General features: G+C 48.2%; 1 protein-coding gene across 1 annotated transcript in view; it reads right to left on the reverse strand.

Annotated features, from left to right (window-relative positions):
* The window catches only part of FSTL1 (follistatin like 1), an 80,385-nt gene that overhangs the window by 15,681 nt on the left and 46,792 nt on the right, over positions 1–17,912 (reverse strand). The window contains exons 3-5 of the mRNA XM_073309556.1: positions 3,679–3,783; positions 2,082–2,211; positions 946–978 (exon numbers count right to left, since the gene is read on the reverse strand). Coding sequence (XP_073165657.1) covers positions 946–978; positions 2,082–2,211; positions 3,679–3,783 — 268 coding nt within the window. The remainder of the gene's footprint in view (positions 1–945; positions 979–2,081; positions 2,212–3,678; positions 3,784–17,912) is intronic.

Consider the following 17,912-nt stretch of genomic DNA (forward strand, 5'->3'; position numbering starts at 1 on the left):
TAGTGGACTCAGGCTTGCAGGGCTTGGGCTAAGGGACTGTTTCATTTGCTGTGTGGATTTCTGGGCTTGGGCTGGAGTCCAGGCTCTAGGACCAAGTGGGATGGGAGGGTCCCAGAGTTGGGGCTCCAGCCACAGCCCAGAAGTCTACACTGCAATGAAACAGCCCCGTAGCCCGAGCCCAAGCCTGAGTTGGCTGGCATGCACCAGCCATGGGTCTTTCTTTGCTGTGTAGACATACCCTGTGAGTACCTTTCTCAGATCTGAAGGAGAGCTGTGTGTAAGCTCAAAAGCTCGTCTCTCTCACCAGCAGAAGTTATCCCATTAAAAGGTATTATCCTCACCAACACAGAGCTCTGCATGGCTAACAGGAGTAAAAATCAGTCAGATCACATTTCAGTCAGTAGATTCAGCAGCTTGGACTGTGCTACATCCAGGTAGCTCATCTGGGGAGTAAGGAGGGACCAGTTTTACTTAGTCATTTTTCTAACCTATCTTCGATCTGAAAATAAACAGCAATCTATTATTATTATTCGCAATTATGTATGTTTATCGATCCTCGAAGTGCTTTACCACCATTAGTATTATCACCCCCATTTTACAAACAGAGAAGCTGAGGCACAGGAAAGTGAAGTGTCTTGATCAAGGCCACATAGGGAATCAGCATTAGAGCTAGGAATAGACATGAAAACTCCTGGTTCCCAGTCCTATGCTCCGCCCACTACGTTGCACCTCTCAATCTCCCTGTCCCTTAGCCAGGCACAGGCTCTGTAATGTGAAAGTCTGCAGGTAAATTCTGTCCCCACTCTGGGAACAGATGTGTTTTTCTATTCATTCCACCTTAAAGCTGTGCAGTTCCCTGTCAAACTGCCCATTCTTCCACCATGCAAATACGCTGGGAGGAATTCAGAGCTCTCAGGTGTGGCGGGGGAGGAGATGGTTTCTTACCTGGGCTTGCGACTGGATTCTCAGACTTCTTCTCTGTCAGTGGAAACATGGGAACAGATGTTAATGAGCAGGAAAAAAAAAGGTTTCACTATTTCATTTACGTCCTGACATGGTGTATCAGAGTGACATGAGACTCTCCCTCGCGTGAAACAAATGGTGAGCGGGGAGGGATTCAGCTCTGTGAGTTTGCGGTCTCTGAAGGCCCCTGTTACTTCCTAGCAACAGGGTACCTTTGGTGATGGTGGGGCTTATCTCAGCAGGAAGGATATCAGGTAGTTCTGGATTGCGCTCCCTAGCACATTCCCTCATATTCCTCTTTGGAGTTGCTCCTTTAAAAGACCAGTGTTACCATAGAGAGAGTGAGTCCTTTGAAAGGTCAGGACTCCTCTTGTCCCTCGTTGGTGCAGGTGGTGTCAGAACATGGGACATGGGCACAGATTTCTTGTAGCTCAGGGCACCCACACAGAGGACCATGTGGACAACTGGCTAGGAGCCCAAGAGCAACACTCAAGTAAGCAAAACCCTAAGCTATATCTACACTACAGCAGGATCGATGCTCCAGGGATTGATACATTAGGGGTCGATTTAACGGGTCCAGTGAAGACCCACCAAAGCGACTGCAGATGGCTCTCCAGTCGACCTCAGAACTCCACCCTGAACAAGAAGAGTAAGATAAGTCGATGGGAGAGTGTCTCCCATCAACCCACTGCGGTGAAGACACCTCAGTAAGTTGACCTAAGCTACATCGACTCCAGCTATGTTATTCAGGAAGCTGGAGTTGTGTAACTTAGGCTGACTTACTGCGGTAGTGTAGACATAAAGTGAGTTCTGTCTTCTGGAGTCAGTGAGAGTTCTGCCTGGGCAAGGATTCAGGAAGGGCTTTTGGAACTGTCCAATTCTCCACATCATTTAGTGGACCTGGACGTTCCTTGACAGGTGGATGGAAAGGGCATGTTGATTGTGTTGGTTGTTGGAAGGAAGAGGCAGCTAGAAGCCATGTTATGGGGGCCCCTTGATCTCATTTGTGATCTCTGTCAGGGAGCAGAAGGCACACGGTTGTTTTCTCCTCCATTGCACCTCCTCCCAGGGTCTTGTTTGAGTGACAGTAGGCCCAAAGCCCTCAGGGCTGGCTTTACCTTTACAGTGGCCATCATAGTCCACCTGGATTTTGGAGCCAGTAAGGCAGGCATCACGGTGCAACTCGCAGTGGTTCAGGTACGTCTTGCCATTGCTGCCACACACAGGCCTCTTATGAGGTTTGCATTGCTGAAAAAGAGCCAGAAAGAGAAGAGCTTTACCCACCGCCACGGATCCCAGGATGGCTGGAGGGAGGCAGTGTGTAAGCCCCAGCATCAGCCCAGCTCATGGGCACTGTGCACATCTCCCTCAGCGCAAGTAGGGACTGAGAGATACTAACTACCCAGAACCTATAAGATCTTGTGCAGGAGCCGAGTGGTCTGTAAAATGGGGACTCCCTCACCCGGAAACATCGGTTTCCCCAGCCCCCCGCACTACCACCATTCAGGTGACTTAATGAAAGCAGATTTACTGAAGAACACAGAAGTTAATCACTAGTATCTATACTATGTTTGTCTCTGCTTCTGGGTGTGTGAGTTTGCGTGTGTGCACAAACCTGTGTGTCTCTAAGTGACTTTGTGTGTGTGTGTGTGTGTATGTGTAAGTCTTTCTTTGGGTGGATCTGTCTGCATGGGCTGCAGACACCATCTCAAGGTTTCTGCTGGGGAACTGAAGGTAGGCTCGCAGCTGAGAACCTGGGGCTTTGTCTGGAAGGGACACAGTAGATTATCCAAAGAGAAGGAATTTAGCGTTGACAACGTTTGGGCTGGGGGTTTCCTTTTTGTGTTTCTTTTAGCTTGGGTAAAGGTAATCAACCCAGTCAGTTTGCTTACAGCTCCTTTCACTTTCCAGTTCCCAGGATGGCAGCATCCGGGTTGCGAACACTGAGGCGGGGGGACAGGAGGGGTTCTTTAAAAAACAGTGTTCCATTGGTGTAAGAACGTATGGCTTTTTGTAAGGGGAAGAGAACAGCAAAATGGGCAGGTTCCGTGTCCCTAAAACTGTCCCTTCTCTCAAGGTCCATCTCAGTATACCTGTAGAGATTTTTTTATTTTAAAAAAGTGCTTAGTGCTGGTTTCTGTAACTCATGCAGACTGGCTATGCTGACAGCTGGCTTGCTGAGAGCATGTGCACCTCCCCACACCAGTCCAACTGTGTGCTGACACCCTGGCACACCTTCCCCACATGAGGAGTGCTCCAGCCAGCTCTCCCCTGCCTAGTTTGACACTCTGGGCTGTGAGGTAAGTGGCGAGGGTATAGGCAGCTCAGCCACACTGGCACTTCCTGGCATGGGTTGGCATCTGTGCTGCAATGCACTAGACGAGAGCACCAGGTTGTGGCAGGGCACTGGGGGCTCATGAGGGGAGAAAAAGGAGCCAGTTCTGGGTGCGCCGGGGGAGTGTATCAGAGAGGATGACAGAGGTAGAGATAGTGTGAGTGACTGGGGAGGAGGAATTGGCAGGGGAGGGCTGGGAAGGAAAGGGGCTGGAGACTGAAGGGCTCCTCTTGGTTTGGGGCTGCTCAAGAGCAACTCCCATTGAAACTCTATTGGCTAGTGCCCTAGTGTATTTTATCTGGATCCCTTCGACCTCAAGAAGTCCCCTCTCCCCATCTCCTCTCTACCTCCGGTCATCTGGAAGCTGCTCTATGTCCTACCTCGATGCAGAGGCAGGTGGGCTCCCCCTTCTCCGTCACTGCGCACTCCCGCCCGGCTCCACAGAAAACGTTGGCACAGATTTTGGATTTGCTCTTTGGCTCTTCCTTCAGGATACAAAGTGAGAGACAGAGACAGTGTTACTGAAAACAGTCCCACCTTCAGCTCACAGTGGGTCATAGCTTTTTGCAAAGTTCATGCACATTTTAGACTGAACCAAATTGCACAAACTGGCATCTCATAGATGGATGAATGAGAAGGAAATGACCAATCTTTCTGTGCAGCTCAGCCAGCCAGCGACTGAGAGCTTGTGAGAACCTGACACTGCTCCAGAGGGTGCAAATTCCAAGAACGGAGGATCTGCTCAGAGTGATGCAAGGGGATATAATGAGGAATGGGGTGAATCTGAGCAGAAGATCTAGTCTGAATACCAGGAATAAATTCCTGGCAGTGAGACTTATTAGGCTGTGAAATCATCTCCCAAGGGAAGGGGTGGAAGCTTTCTTGTGTGGGAGCCTTAAAAGTAAGTTGGACAACGCCCTGGCGAGAACACACTCTAGAGTTCAATCCTGAACAGTAACAGAGAAATCACCACGGATAAGACCAATGGCTTACTTGTCCCAGTGTCTCTCTGCAACACTACACCAGCACATGTAGCCCAGGATCCTGCCTCCCCTAGTAGCTCAGTGTCAGGGTGCGTCACAGGAAGAAATTCCATAATGGATAACTATGCAATAACTTTCCCATGGGGGAAATGTCTTCCTAGCCCCAGACAGTTATTAGTTGTCCTATGACCTGAAGCATGAGGTTTATTTGTCTAATACATTTTTATCTTATCCAATGTCACTGCAAATATTCTTGTTACTATTACAAGTGTCCAGTCCTTTTCTGTATACTATTAAGCTCTTGAACTCAATGACAACTAAAGGCAATGGTTGCCACTGGTTTGTGATGCACTCTATAAAAGTGTATTTGCTTTTATCAGTTTTTAGTTTGCTGCCTTTTAATTTCATTGCAGGACCCCTTGTTCTTGTACTATGAGAGAGGAAGATGGATGGTTCCTTGGTTAGGACACTAGCTTGGAACTTGGGTGTCCCAGGTTCAGCTCCCTTTCTACCAGACTTCCTGAATGACCTTGGGCAAGTCACTGAATTTCTCTGTGCATCAGTTCTCCATTTGTAAAATGGGATCATAGATGCCAAGGCCAGAAGGGACTGCTGTGATCACCTAGACTGACCTCCTGTAGAACACAGGCCATAGAAGTTCCCCAAAATAATTCCTAGAGCAGATGTTTTAGAAAAACATCCAATCCTGACTTAAAAATAGTCAGTGATGGAGAATCCACCACAACACTTGGTAAGTTGTTCCAATGGTTAATTACTGTCACTGTTAAAAATCTATGCCTTTATCCAGTCTGAATTCATCTAGCTTCAGCTTCTGTGCATTGGATCATGGTATACCTTTGTCTGCTCAACTGAAAAGCCCATTATTAAATATTTGTTCCCTGCGTAGATACCTATAGACTGAGATCAAGTCACCCATTAATCTTCCCTTTGTTAAGCTAAATAGACTGAGCGCTTTGAGTCTGTCACTATACGTAAGGATATGATTGTGTCACAGAGGTCTCAGATTCTGTGACTTTAACAGACCTCTGTGATTTCTTCAGCTTCAGCCTGCTTCAGCGGCATGCCTTGAGCAGCAGTAGGACTGGCTCAGCAACCAGCAGTCAGCCTCCAGTGCAGGAGCAGCAACAGGGCTGGAGCAGTGGCTGGCAGTCAGCCTCGGTGGGGCTCCCACTGTTAGTCCTCTCTGGCCCTTCCAGGCATTTTTAGTAAAAGTCACAGACTGGTCATGGGCTTCCATAAATTTTCCATGAAATTTTGCCCATGACCTGTCCGTGACTGTCATTAAAAATACTTGTAACAAAATCTTAACCTTAACTATAAGGCATGTTTTCTAATCCTTTACTCATTTTTGTGGCTCTTCTCTGAACTCTCTCCAATCCTTCTTGAATTGTGGGCACCAGAACAGTACACAGTCTTCTAGTGTCAAATACAGAGGTAAAATAATCTTTCTATTCCTACTCTAGATTCCCCTGTTTATGCATTCCAGGATTGCATTAGCTTTTTTGTCCACACTGGGAGCTCATGTTCAGATGACTATCCCCTACATCCCCAAATCCTCCCTCCCCATTTTGTCAGGGATGGTTTTAGTAAAAGTCAGGGACAGGTCACGGGCAAGAAACAAAAAATCACGGAAGCCTATGACCTGTCCCTGATTTTTACTAAAAATATCCATGACAAAATCGTAGCCTTAGTTACCAGGCACTGTGATGGGGTGCATGGGCACCAGGTTTGTATAATTTTTCATGGTGCCCAGAACGGGTCCAAGCAGAGCCTTCCCGTCCATAGGATGGACCAGGGCAACCGCCCCGGGCCCTGTGCTTCAGGAGGATGTGGGGTCCAGGGCAGTCTAGGGGATTAGTGGGGGGCCTGGAGCCAGCAGCAGCGAGAGACCCAGACCCAGCCCGCCCTGTCCTGCCCCACCTCTTCCCACCCCTGCTCCACCCCCATTCCACCCCTTCCCCCAAGCGATGCTGGAAGCCGGAGGGGCGGAGTGGAGTGGGGTGGGCTGGGTCAGTCGCCACTGCCGGCACCAAACCACCCTGCTAACCCCCCAGGCCACCCTGGAACCCGTGTCCCCCTGAAGTGCCGGGCCTGGGGTGGTTGCCCCGGTCCATCCTATGGACGGGACGGCTCTAAAAATATAAACCCAAACATTGGTGGAGCCAGGCCCACGTTCCTGAATACTGGTCCACCTCACACAAGGCCTGAATGGGTTAACATGGGCCAGAAGGGACCAATTCACCCCATATGCTACACCTGGAGGGGAACCAGGGTTGGATAGGGTTTAATGGCAGATAAAGCCCAGCAGGAGGAGGAGCTGGGATAGGATTATAACCCAGGAACTGAAAGCAGGAAAGATGGGCTGCAGGAATGAGGTCTGCAGTCACTTCCTAAAGCAGCGGTCCCCAATCTTTTGAGGGTCACCCCCCCTTACCCCTGTCTGTGCCCCTCCATCCCCCAGGAGTGGGGCCACAGCTGAGGGGGTGGACGCAGACCGGGTAAGGGGTCTGAGGCTGGGACCGCAGCTGAGGGTGGGTCTGGGAGCAGGGCCATAGCCAGGGGCCAAGGCTGAGGTGGAAGCGGAGCCGCAGCCAGGCTGTGGTGAGGGCTGGCAGCCAGGCCCATGGCCAGGTGTGACTCTGCTCCCAGACTTGTCCCCAGCCTCGGTCCCAGGCCGGAATGGAGCCATGGCCAGTGGCTGAGGCTGCTGCAGGGCTGGGAGCAGAGCTGCGCTGAGGCTGGGGATGGAGACGGGAGCTGGGGGTGGGGATGGGCTGGGTGGCGCTCCCTCCCCACCCCCGTGGAGGCTGGCCTGCTGGATGGTCCTCCATGCCCCCCTAGGGGGGGTGTGCCCCACACTTTGGAGAACCCTGCCCTAAAGGGAAGGGAATTGGCCAGGGTCAAGGAGGAAATTCAGGGGGAGAATAAGCCCTGGGTCCTGCCCTCAAGTAGGTAATTTGACAAGAGGCTGAGTGGGGCAAAGTAGCCGTGGGAAGTGGAGGAAGCCCTGGTGGTGAAGTCTAGACATGGACAAGGAGATAGAGAGGTGAGATAGGAAGGAGCCTAGGGAACCAGCAACAGGATCTGATCGTGAGTAGAGACCTAGGTTGCTAGTCACAGGGTACCTGGACTGGAGCCCGCAGTGGTGGGTGGGCCTGGGATCCCCAACCTGCCACTGGGAAAGTGACACTGGACCTAGACTTGAACTGGAAGACTGCCTAAAATAGCTTGTCCAGTGTGAGTCTGATACCCCAGAAGGAGAGGACTATATCATGACCTGGCTGGAGAGCTGAGTCATGAAGAGGGAACACCCTGAGACATGGAGAAAGAGAGAGGCCACAGTGTGAGCAACTGACAGCAGGGGGTGCTAGATGAGGTGACAGCTAATTCCTAGACCTAGCCTCAAGGAGGCGCACTTGCAGTGAGTGGACCCCTTCACAGACACTTAGTACTATAGTAATAGGGGCCATACAAGTACCTTAAAAATAAATCAATTGGACATTCCCATTTACTCTATCTAGTCCATTCTTTATTTTATTTCTCTAAATCACATCCTGTCTGTTATTCTCCTTATTAAACTATGTAGTTCTAATCTTGTTAGCCTCTTATCTGAAAGTCTTTCCATGCCTCTAATTGTTTTGGAGATGAGCTGACCACAACTGAACACACTATTCCAGATGAGACTGTTCTACTGATGTGTATATAGTGGCCTTCTAATATGTTCAGTACTATTTTCTATCCCATTGCTTATACATGCTAACATTTTGTTGTTGTGTTTTTAAACCACAGCTGCACAAATAGCTGATGTTCTTATTGAGCTGACAACAATATTTTTAATAGGACTGTTGATTAATCACAGTTAACTCATGCGATTAACTCAAAAAAATGAATCGTGATTAATCGCACTATTAAACAATTGAAATGTATTAAATATTTGTGGATGTTTTTCATCATTTTCAAATATATTGATTTAAATTACAACACAGAATACAGAGTGTAAGGTGCTCACTTTATATTATTTTTTTATTACAAATATTTGCACTGTAAAAATGATAAAACAAAAGAAATGGTATTTTTCAATTCACCTAATACAAGTACTGCAGTGCAATCTCTTTATTGTGAAAGTGCAACTTATAAATGTAGATTTTTTTTATTACATAACTGCACTCAAAAAACAAAACAATGTAAAACTTTAGAGCCTACAAGTCCATTCAGTTCTACATCTTGTTCAGCCAATCGCTCAGACAAACGAGTTTGTTTACATATGCAGGAGATAATGCTGCCCTCTCCTTGTTTACAATGTCACCTGAAAATGAGAACAGGCGTTTGCATGGCACTGTTGTAGCCGCTGTTGCAAGATATTTGCATTCCGGATGTGCTAAAGATTCATATGTCCCTTTATGCTTCAACCGCCATTCCAGAGGACATGCGTTCATGCTGCTGATGCTCGTTAAAAATATAATGCGCTAATTAAATTTGTGACTGAACTCCTTGGGGGAGAATTGTATGTCTCCTGCTCTGTTTTACCTGCATTCTGCCATATATTTCATGTGATAGCAGTCTCGGATGATGACCCAGCACACGTCGTTCATTGTAAGAACACTTTCACTGAAGATTTGACAAAATGCAAACAAGATACCAATGTGACATTTCTGAAGACAGCTATAGCACTCGACTCAATATTTAAGAATCTGAAGTGCTGTCCAAAATCTGAGAGGGACAATGTGTGGAGCATGCTTTCAGAAGTCTTAAAAGAGCAACACTCTGATGCGGAAAATGCAGAATCCGAACCATCAAAAAAGAAAATCAACCTTCGGCTGGTGGCCTCTGACTCAGATGATGAAAATGAACACGCATCAGTCCGCACTGCTTTGGATGGTTATCGAGCAGAATCTGTCATAGCATGGATGCATGTCCTCTGGAATGGTGTTAGGAGAGCAAAATGGAGCTACCCAAGCTGGAATTTAGATAGGGTATCTACTCTTTGAAAATATGCTGTAGGATCCTTAATAATCTATCTTAGGTTTTTATATATAGTGCCAAGCACTGCACCATACTAAGGAGCACACAAGACCAGATTCCAGAACAAAAAGAAATAGAGTTGTGCTGTATGTTATTTTGAAATTAAATCCACCAGATTTGCAATTCAAGTGTCTAGCAACAGGTGGCAGTATCCTCCCTCTCCCTAGCTGCTTCTCCAGTGTGCTGCGGCATGTGTGCTCTGTATGTGCCTCCTCTGAAATTCAAACCAGTCTCCTGTTCTCATTAAGCTGCGGTTTAGAACCGGAGATGAAGCTATAGGTGCCTGAAGGGGGCACAGCCAAGCTAGCTGGAATTCTCAGACCTCCTCAAACCACCCCGCTGTGGGCTGGCAATATCCCACCCTTGGCAGCAACACCTTCCTTGTACCCCAGAAGAAGGGCTGCTGCTCGCCAGGCGTGGGACAGGAATGTTGGCAGGATGACACAGCAGGAAATGATCTTTTAAGGCAACTTGTCCAAGGACAACCTGCCTCTCAAATGGAGCTGCCAGAATAGAAAATCCAGTTGCTCTGATTTTAATTTTCAATCGAAGTGAGGTATTTTGTGTATGTTTTGAATTAACCCGTATTGTTCATAGCTAGGGACTAGACTCCATGACCCAAAAGGTCCTTTCCAGTCCTGTGTCCATACACCCCTAGTTCGTGGCAGGCTGAGGAGCAGCATTTAAATCCCTACTGCACTGACTGAGGGGCCCCTCAGGCGTGACACTGAAAATGAAAACAGAATGGTTTCTTTGTAGAAATTACTGAATGACTGAAAAAAATCCGATTTGCCTGCCCAGCTATGACTATGATGTATTCTTCCTCCAGCTTCCACTCAGCCAGTTGCACCCCCGACTACATTTTGGGCTATCATCTGCATGGATCCCCTAAGTGGAGTCTGAGGAGCAACTCAGGGGAACGTAAATAATGGGTTAGTGGTTACAGCTTAGACATGGGAATTAGGACTTCTGGGTTCTACTCTGGCTCTGCCTCAGACTTCCTGATGACACTGGGTAAGTACTTTCCCAGTGATATAAATTCTCATAATTGTATCTTGAGTCTGGTGGTATTTGGTGTTTGTCTTAAAGCCCCAACTCCTGGAGTCATGTGAATAAGTGAGAATCCCAGCTTTCATTCAGTAGTACAAAGTTAGCCCTCATGGTTGCAGAGAAAAGCTTGAAAACATGACCAGTCAAGGCACAAACACCAGAAGGCAAATAAAAAGAACGCAGAGTATATTTTTGGAACGTTATGATAGTTAAACTAATCTCATATTTGTAGGCCTGACTGGTGATTTCTGAACACTTGGGATTGGTGAGACTGCATCCTCTCTGTGCATCAGTTTCCTCATCTATCACAGTGGGTTTATGAGGGTTAACTAATTAACGTCTAGAAAGTGCTTGGATAGAGAGAAAGCAAAGGGCAGTGGGTTATTAACTGCTGTGTGGCGACATTTACAAGGTAACCCATAAGAAGCCAGTTTTCCTTTTCAGACTCAGGTCAGACAGGCACCTCAGTCACTGCAGCCAAGACACCTAGTTACAGCTCAGCAGCAGTCAGTAAATTACCACATTTCATCTGCCTGGAGGAAGCAGGGAGGAGCCCAGCATGGGGACTGAAATCCTTCTAGATTCTCATTCTCCACGGAGTACAGACCCCAGTGTTTCTGGGAAGCGGGACCCAGGACTATCTGTCTCTTCCTGTGTGCTGCAGTGGCAATAAACTCACTCGCTATTTTTTCAGAGATCATGGGGAAGGCTGCTTGCTACTACCATCAGTGTATACGGAGTGGAAGGGACAAAACCCAAAGCAGCCATGTCCTGGTCAGCTTCACACACAGCCAAGATTATCCAAGACTATCGACACTGGGCCAGGAAACCTACCTATCTAGCTGGTTTCAAGGAAGGCTGGGCAGTGTGGATGGGAACAAGCTCTATTTAAAGAGCATTTAGCAAGCACTCTTGCAAGGGGGTGGGGTCTAAGAATGGTTCAGTCAGGAGGGCAGTGCTGTGCTGTGCACAGGGCCTGGTACTGCAGAGGAAGGCCTGCAGCGAGACACATAAAATGCCTCCTTCCTCAGCAGCCGCTTCCCAAGCTGCAGAAAGTGAGTGGGCAGGGAAGTGACATCTACCAGGTACCTGAAGGCAAATGGTGCTTAGCAGTCATGTGCTGCTACAAGGAATCACCATGGCAACAGACAATGCCGGGCTTCAAGGTGGATTTCTAAACTTAGGCAGCTGGGTTTATATTTTTGGCTTCTCTTCTTCAGCACAAACTAAGCGATGAAAGTGTCTGAAGCGCACAGGATTTCCATGGGAGCATTTCATGGCCTCTCTCCCAAGTACGGAGGGAGGGGCACCATACCTGCATGCGCGCGCTAGCAAAAGCGTGTCTCTCGGTGTAGGAATGGCATGGAAGGGTGCACATGTGTGTGTACATGAGCGTGTCCGTGACTGTAGGTGCATGTGGATGTGAGCTTAAGTCTGCAGGAGGAGCTATAGTTGTATATTAAAGACAGGTTGCAGAGTAACAGCCGTGTTAGTCTGTATTCGCAAAAAGAAAAGGAGGACTTGTGGCATCTTAGAGACTAACCAATTTATTTGAGCATAAGTTTTCGTGAGCTACAGCTCACTTCATCGGATGCAAGAAAGGTGCCACAAGTACTCCTTTTCTTTTTATATTAAAGACAGGCAACTATCTCAAGATACGGGCAGTATTAGCCTAACATGTTCTTCCGGGAAGCCTGTATGCACTGCACCTTTCCTTGCTTTGCCTGGTGCTCACACCTGTGCTAGGAGCTGGGCCACATTAGCCACTGTCATTTTACAAACTTCCAAATTAGATGTGGGGACTTTCTCACAATGAATGTGACATCTGGGGAAGGCAGAAACGTGAGCAGTTCTACCACAAAAACGGATGTATGGAGGGGAGAATGGTGGGTACAAGCAGTACAGTGCAGGTAACCCTATGTCCACTCTGCCCCCCTGCAAACCTGTCCTGTGGTAAGGCAGGTATTCCCAATGGCACACATGCTATGAGAAATTGGCAAGGAAACCAACACATTACATTGGGGGGCCTTAATAACAAGCTAGAAAACAAACCACTCAGATAATTTGGTGTAGATATTTACACTGTAAAATCTTCTCTGTTCTCCTTACCCCCTTACCTACTCCTGGCTACAATGGGAAGGGAATTCACGCTATTCAGTTGGGACCCAATCCTGCAGCAATTGACATCAACGGGTAGCTTTGGGCTTTCTTTCTTTTTCTCCTCTCTGCCAAAATTAGTTCCGGAATTTAGTAAAATTCCCAGACCCCCTTATACAAGGCTCTGTACTGCTCACTGTAATAACAAGACTGCATTTCTGTCCTGCTCAAAATCCAAGGAGGTCACTGTGCTTTACAGATGTTAATGAATCAAGCCTTCCTGGGAAGCAGTTCAAGATTATGCCCATTTTATACAGGGGAAAAATGAGGCACAGACGCTCCTGCATACACTAGACCAGGGATCAGCAACCTTTGGCACGTGGCCTGCCAGGGAAATCCACTGGCTGGCTGGGACGGTTTGTTTACCTGCAGCTTCTGCAGGTTTGGCCGATCGCAGCTCCCACTGGCCGCGGTTCGCTGTCCCAGGCCAATGGGGGCTGCAGGAAGGGCAGCCAGTGGGAGCTGTGATCAGCCGAACCTGCAGACAAAAGTAAGTTGCAACAAAATGTTGGTTGGAACATCCTGCATTTACAAAGTTTATGCAGCCCCTTGAGTCCACAGGTGGTTGCATCAGTCGGTTGCAACACCTGGGACAAAGTTGTAGTTTAGGTGTAATCAGTGCAATTTACAACAGTCTCTCTCCAGACAGACAGGAGAAAATAAACATTGCAGCTATGTTGGTTCAGCCAGTCCTCCTCCCACTTCTCACAAAGCAGTGCTCTGCGTTTGGAAAGTACTCAAAAGACTCTTCTCCTGCTAGTGGTGATGAGCACCGTGAGCTGTATCAGGAGTCCCAGAATGCACTGGCACATCCACATTTGTAAGCTGTGCTGTGAAGTTGCTCAACCATCTCAAGGACATGTGAGGGAACTAAACATTTCTTCCAAGGGATGCCTCTGTAACAGTTTCCTCTCACTGCAAACAGATCCTTAGAGGTGGAATCACTGGATCAAAGACACACAGATCCAGAAAAAGAATCCAGATCTCCTGACTCTCAGTCATGGGCCTTACCCATTGTGGAGCTTGTGAAGGCCCAGTTGAAAAGAGACCCTGGTGGCTCCGGTCGGCACCTCTGACTGGGTTGTTAAAAGTCCAGTAGGTGGCGCAGCGGGGGGCTAAGGCAGGCTCACAATCTGTGGCTCCCGGAAGCGGTCACCAGGTCCCTGCGGCCCCTCGGCAGCCAGGGAGGTGCCGCGTGTTGCCCCTGCCCCTAGTGCTGCCACTGCAGCTCCCATTGGCCAGGAACCGCGACAAACGGAAGCTGTGAAGGCGGCGTCTGTGGGTGCGAGGAGAGCACACACGGCACAAAGCCGCCTGGCTGCACCTCTGCCTAGGGGTGGTAGGGACCTGGCTGATGCTTCTTGGGACCTACAATAAGCGCCGTTGGGACCCAGCACCCCAACTCCCTGCCCCAGCCAGGAGTCCCCTCCCACACCCAAACTCCCTCCCAGAGTCCGCGACCCCACACCAACACCCTGCCCCAGCCCTGATCCCCCTCCTGCAACCCAAACCCCTCATCCCCGGTCCCACCCCAGAGCCCACCCCCCCAGCCAGAACCCTCACTCTCTTGCACCACAACCACCTGCCCCAGCCTGGAGCACCCTCCTGTACCCCCCACCCAACAGCCTGCACCCCCAGCTGGAGTCCTCACCTCCCCCCGCACCCCAACCGCCTGCCCGGAGCCATCTCCCACACCCTGAACCCCTCATTTCTGGTCCCACCCAGAGCCCACACCCTACTGCACCCCAACCCCCTGTCCCAGCCTGGAGCCTGATCCCGCACCCCAAACCCTTCATCCCTGGCCCCACCGCAGAGCTGGCACCCGCAGCCAGAGCCCTCACCCCCTCCTGCACCCAAAACCCCTGCCCCAGCCCGGTGAAAGTGAGTGAGGGTGGGGAGAGTAAAGCGATGTAGGGAGGGGGGATAGCATGAGTGGGAGCGGGGCCTCGGAGAAGGGACAGGGCAGGGATGGGGCCTCGGGGAAGAGGCGGAGTGGGGGTGTTCGGTTTTGTGCGATTAGAAAGTTGGCAGCCCTACTTAATCTGCCTCTAACACCACCTCCATCGTCAAAACATTTTGTTTCATTCTTCACTGATCAGCAAAGTTCCAACAGAAGTGGATGGGTGCTTGGCAATGCAGAGGGGCTGCTAACAGCCAGTATGCCACGGTGCCAGGAATGGAAGCCCTTCTTTGGGAAAGCCCCAACTGCAGAGAAGCCTGTGCCCCAAATCCATCAATCCAACTGCAACAATGCATGTGAGCCACCTAAATCACTTCCTGCAGCTCCTGTTCTCAGCTAACACCAGGGGATTGTTTCAGTTGTTATAAATGAAACACACAATAAAATGCAGCTCCTGGAAGATTTTTAATGCTTAAAATATGAATATTTAATTGAGGCTAGGTTTTGCAAATGGAAGACAAAGGGAGGCATTTCTAACTATGCTGGAAATCATGTTCCCAGCCTAAAAGTAGAGGCAGACGGGCCAGGAAAGAACTGGCCTGAAATTCTTAGGACTCAAAGGAGAATATTTCTTGTTTCTGCCCCTCCATTTTTGGCCTTTAGTTCTTTGTTCCATCAGGGAGTAGAAGTGCTGTAATACTGCAAAAAAGGCTGCCCTGGTAGTACAGGTGAGTCGCATCATACGCGCATTTAACTTATGCGAATACAACTATATGCGCTCGGCAAGAAAAAAGGAAAAATAACAAGATACCTGTAAATAGTGCAGGTGATTCCGCCCACCATTCCACTCAATGAGCATATGCCCCGGAGTGAGCGTGAAATGGGAGATGTGAATCTGCTATTTCCTCAGTCGATCTCAGTTCCTGTGTGCCTCTCATAGTGGGAGTGTCTCGCCGCACTGACTGTGATTCTAGTGTTTAAAGATACGTATTTTTCGTACAACATGGCCCCTAAACGCAAGCCAACTACTTCATCTGGTGCTCAACCGAAGAAACAGCAATCTGTTCCACTGCTGGAGGAAAAACTGACTGTGTTGGACTTATTGAGAGACGGTATGTTTGTCTCCAACTTGGCGTGTAAATATGACTGCAACGAATCTAGATTCCGTGCCATCAAGATTCGAGAGAGAGAAATTCGTCAAGCCATGGCATCAAGTGCTCCAATAACTGCTAAGCTGACGAGCCATGTGCGTGATAAGACTTTAAAGAAGACTGAAAAGGCATTAAACTTATGGCTGGAAGACATGAACCGTAAACATGTGCCTATGGATAGCAACACGTTGTGAGAAAAGGCCCTTAGTCTCTACGCGCTGTTCAAACCTCCCGGAGGGACAGCCTTCTGATGAGAAGGAATTCAAAGCCAGCCAAGGTTGGCTTAACAGTTTTAGGAACCACTTCAACCTCAAAAACGTGCAGACTACTGGTGAAGCTGCATCTGCCAATGAAGGGGCAGAAAAAGCCTACCCCAAACAATTAAAGAAAATCATAGAAGAAAAGTGTGCTCTCTTGTGCTCTCTTCTGGAACAAGTTTTTAATGCTGACAAGACTGGGCTCTTGTGGAAAAAAATGCTCAACCGCACTTACATTTCGAAATCAGAAAGACAAGCCCCTGGCTTCAAAGCAGCGAAAGACCGTGTTGCTTTGTGGCTCTGCGGCTGGGTATTTAATAAAGCTGGGCTTACTCTACAGGGCTGCACAGCCCCGTGCCCTAAAAGGCAAGAACAAAAATCTCCTGCCTGTGTTCCGGGAATCAAATAAAAAGGCTTGGGTGACGGCAGCATTATTTCTGGATTGGTTCCACAAGAGTTTCATTCCGGAGGTCAAGCGGTACCTTGAAGAGAAAGGACTTTACTCTAAAGTGTTGTTGATTGTAGACAATGCTCCTGGCCACCCTGCGGCACTCCAGTTTGCGCATATTGACATTGAAGTAGTCTTTCTCCCCACCCAATGCCACCTCCATCCTCCAGCCTCTCGACCAAGGCATGATTCGCTGTTTCAAGGCCACGTACACAAGGCTTATGTTCTCATGGATACATAGCGCTATGGATGCTGATCCCAATCTTAATGTGATGGAGCATTGGAAGTCCTTCAACGTTGCTGATTGCATCACTTATATTAAACAGGCAATGGATGCAATCAAGCCTGAAACAGTCAATGCATGTTGCCAAAACCTATGGAAAGAATGTGTAAATGATTTTAAGAGTTTCCTGACCGTTAACAAAGACATGAAACACATTGTTCAGGTGTCCAGGCAAGTGGGTGGTGATGGCTTTGTCAACATCCTTGAGGAAGAAATTGAAGAATTAATTGAGAGCCATAGAGAAACACTGACTAATGAAGAGTTAGAGGAACTGATAAAATCATCTACAGAAGACGAAGATGACGACGACGAACAGGAAGAGCCAGCAAGTTGGAATCTTCATAAATTTGCTGAAGTGTTCCAAGCAGCGAAACACTTGAATGATTTAATTTCTGAATACGATCCCTCTATGGAATGAAGCCTCAAAATCACATGTAGTATTATGGATGATTTGAGACGATATCAAGAAATGTTTGATCAGCTCAAGAGACAACAGCGACAGTTGCCGATCACCATGTTTTTCAAGGAAAAACAACCAGCAGCAGACGAGCCTACGCAAATCAACTTCTCGAGCTGAACCAGACCAACCACTTTGTCTACGACTCGCTCTCCGTCACCTCCGTCTCCTGGATCGACATCAAGCCCTGACGACACCCTGTAATTACCCCCCTGTAATTACCCCCTGTAATTAAAAATAGAGTACTGTAAAATTATATTTTGCATATGTACTCTATTATATACTGTACATTACTGTATACATTATACATATTACTGTACAGGGTTGTATACACAAAACCACGTACAGTATACTGTACTTTATTGGCGATTTAAGGGATTTTCAAGGGTAATTTTGACTATACATGATTTTCGCCTTATGCGCGGACTTTAGAACCTAACCCCCGCATAAGATGCGACTCCACTGTATTTCTAGTAGGAGATAAGACATAGGCCATGTCCACACTGCAGAAATGTATCCTGTTAGAAAACATGTTAACTAACATGTAATGCTCACAGCAATGCAAAGAGGCCACAGTGCTCCCTGGGAGAATTCCCCCAGAGCAGGAGCAGAGTAGGGCTGATCCACATAGCTCTATGTTGCATTCTTGTGCAGCCCCCATTGAACATGTAATCTGGCCCAGTCCGTGTGACTCACTCTGTAACAGCTGCTCTCTTGAAATGAAACTGATCTCCAAAATGGAGGGCCTCACAGCAGAGAGAATCCTTAGACATGTCACAGGTGCATTACAAGACACAGTAATTCTGACAAGCATACACCCACACCTAGTCTTGTTGCATGTGCTCCCAGTGGGGAGTGAGGAGGAGCTGGTCTTGTTACAGCTCC

The sequence above is a fragment of the Lepidochelys kempii genome, chromosome 1, assembly GCF_965140265.1.
Source record: "Lepidochelys kempii isolate rLepKem1 chromosome 1, rLepKem1.hap2, whole genome shotgun sequence".
In the NCBI taxonomy this organism is placed as follows: Eukaryota; Metazoa; Chordata; order Testudines; family Cheloniidae; genus Lepidochelys; species Lepidochelys kempii.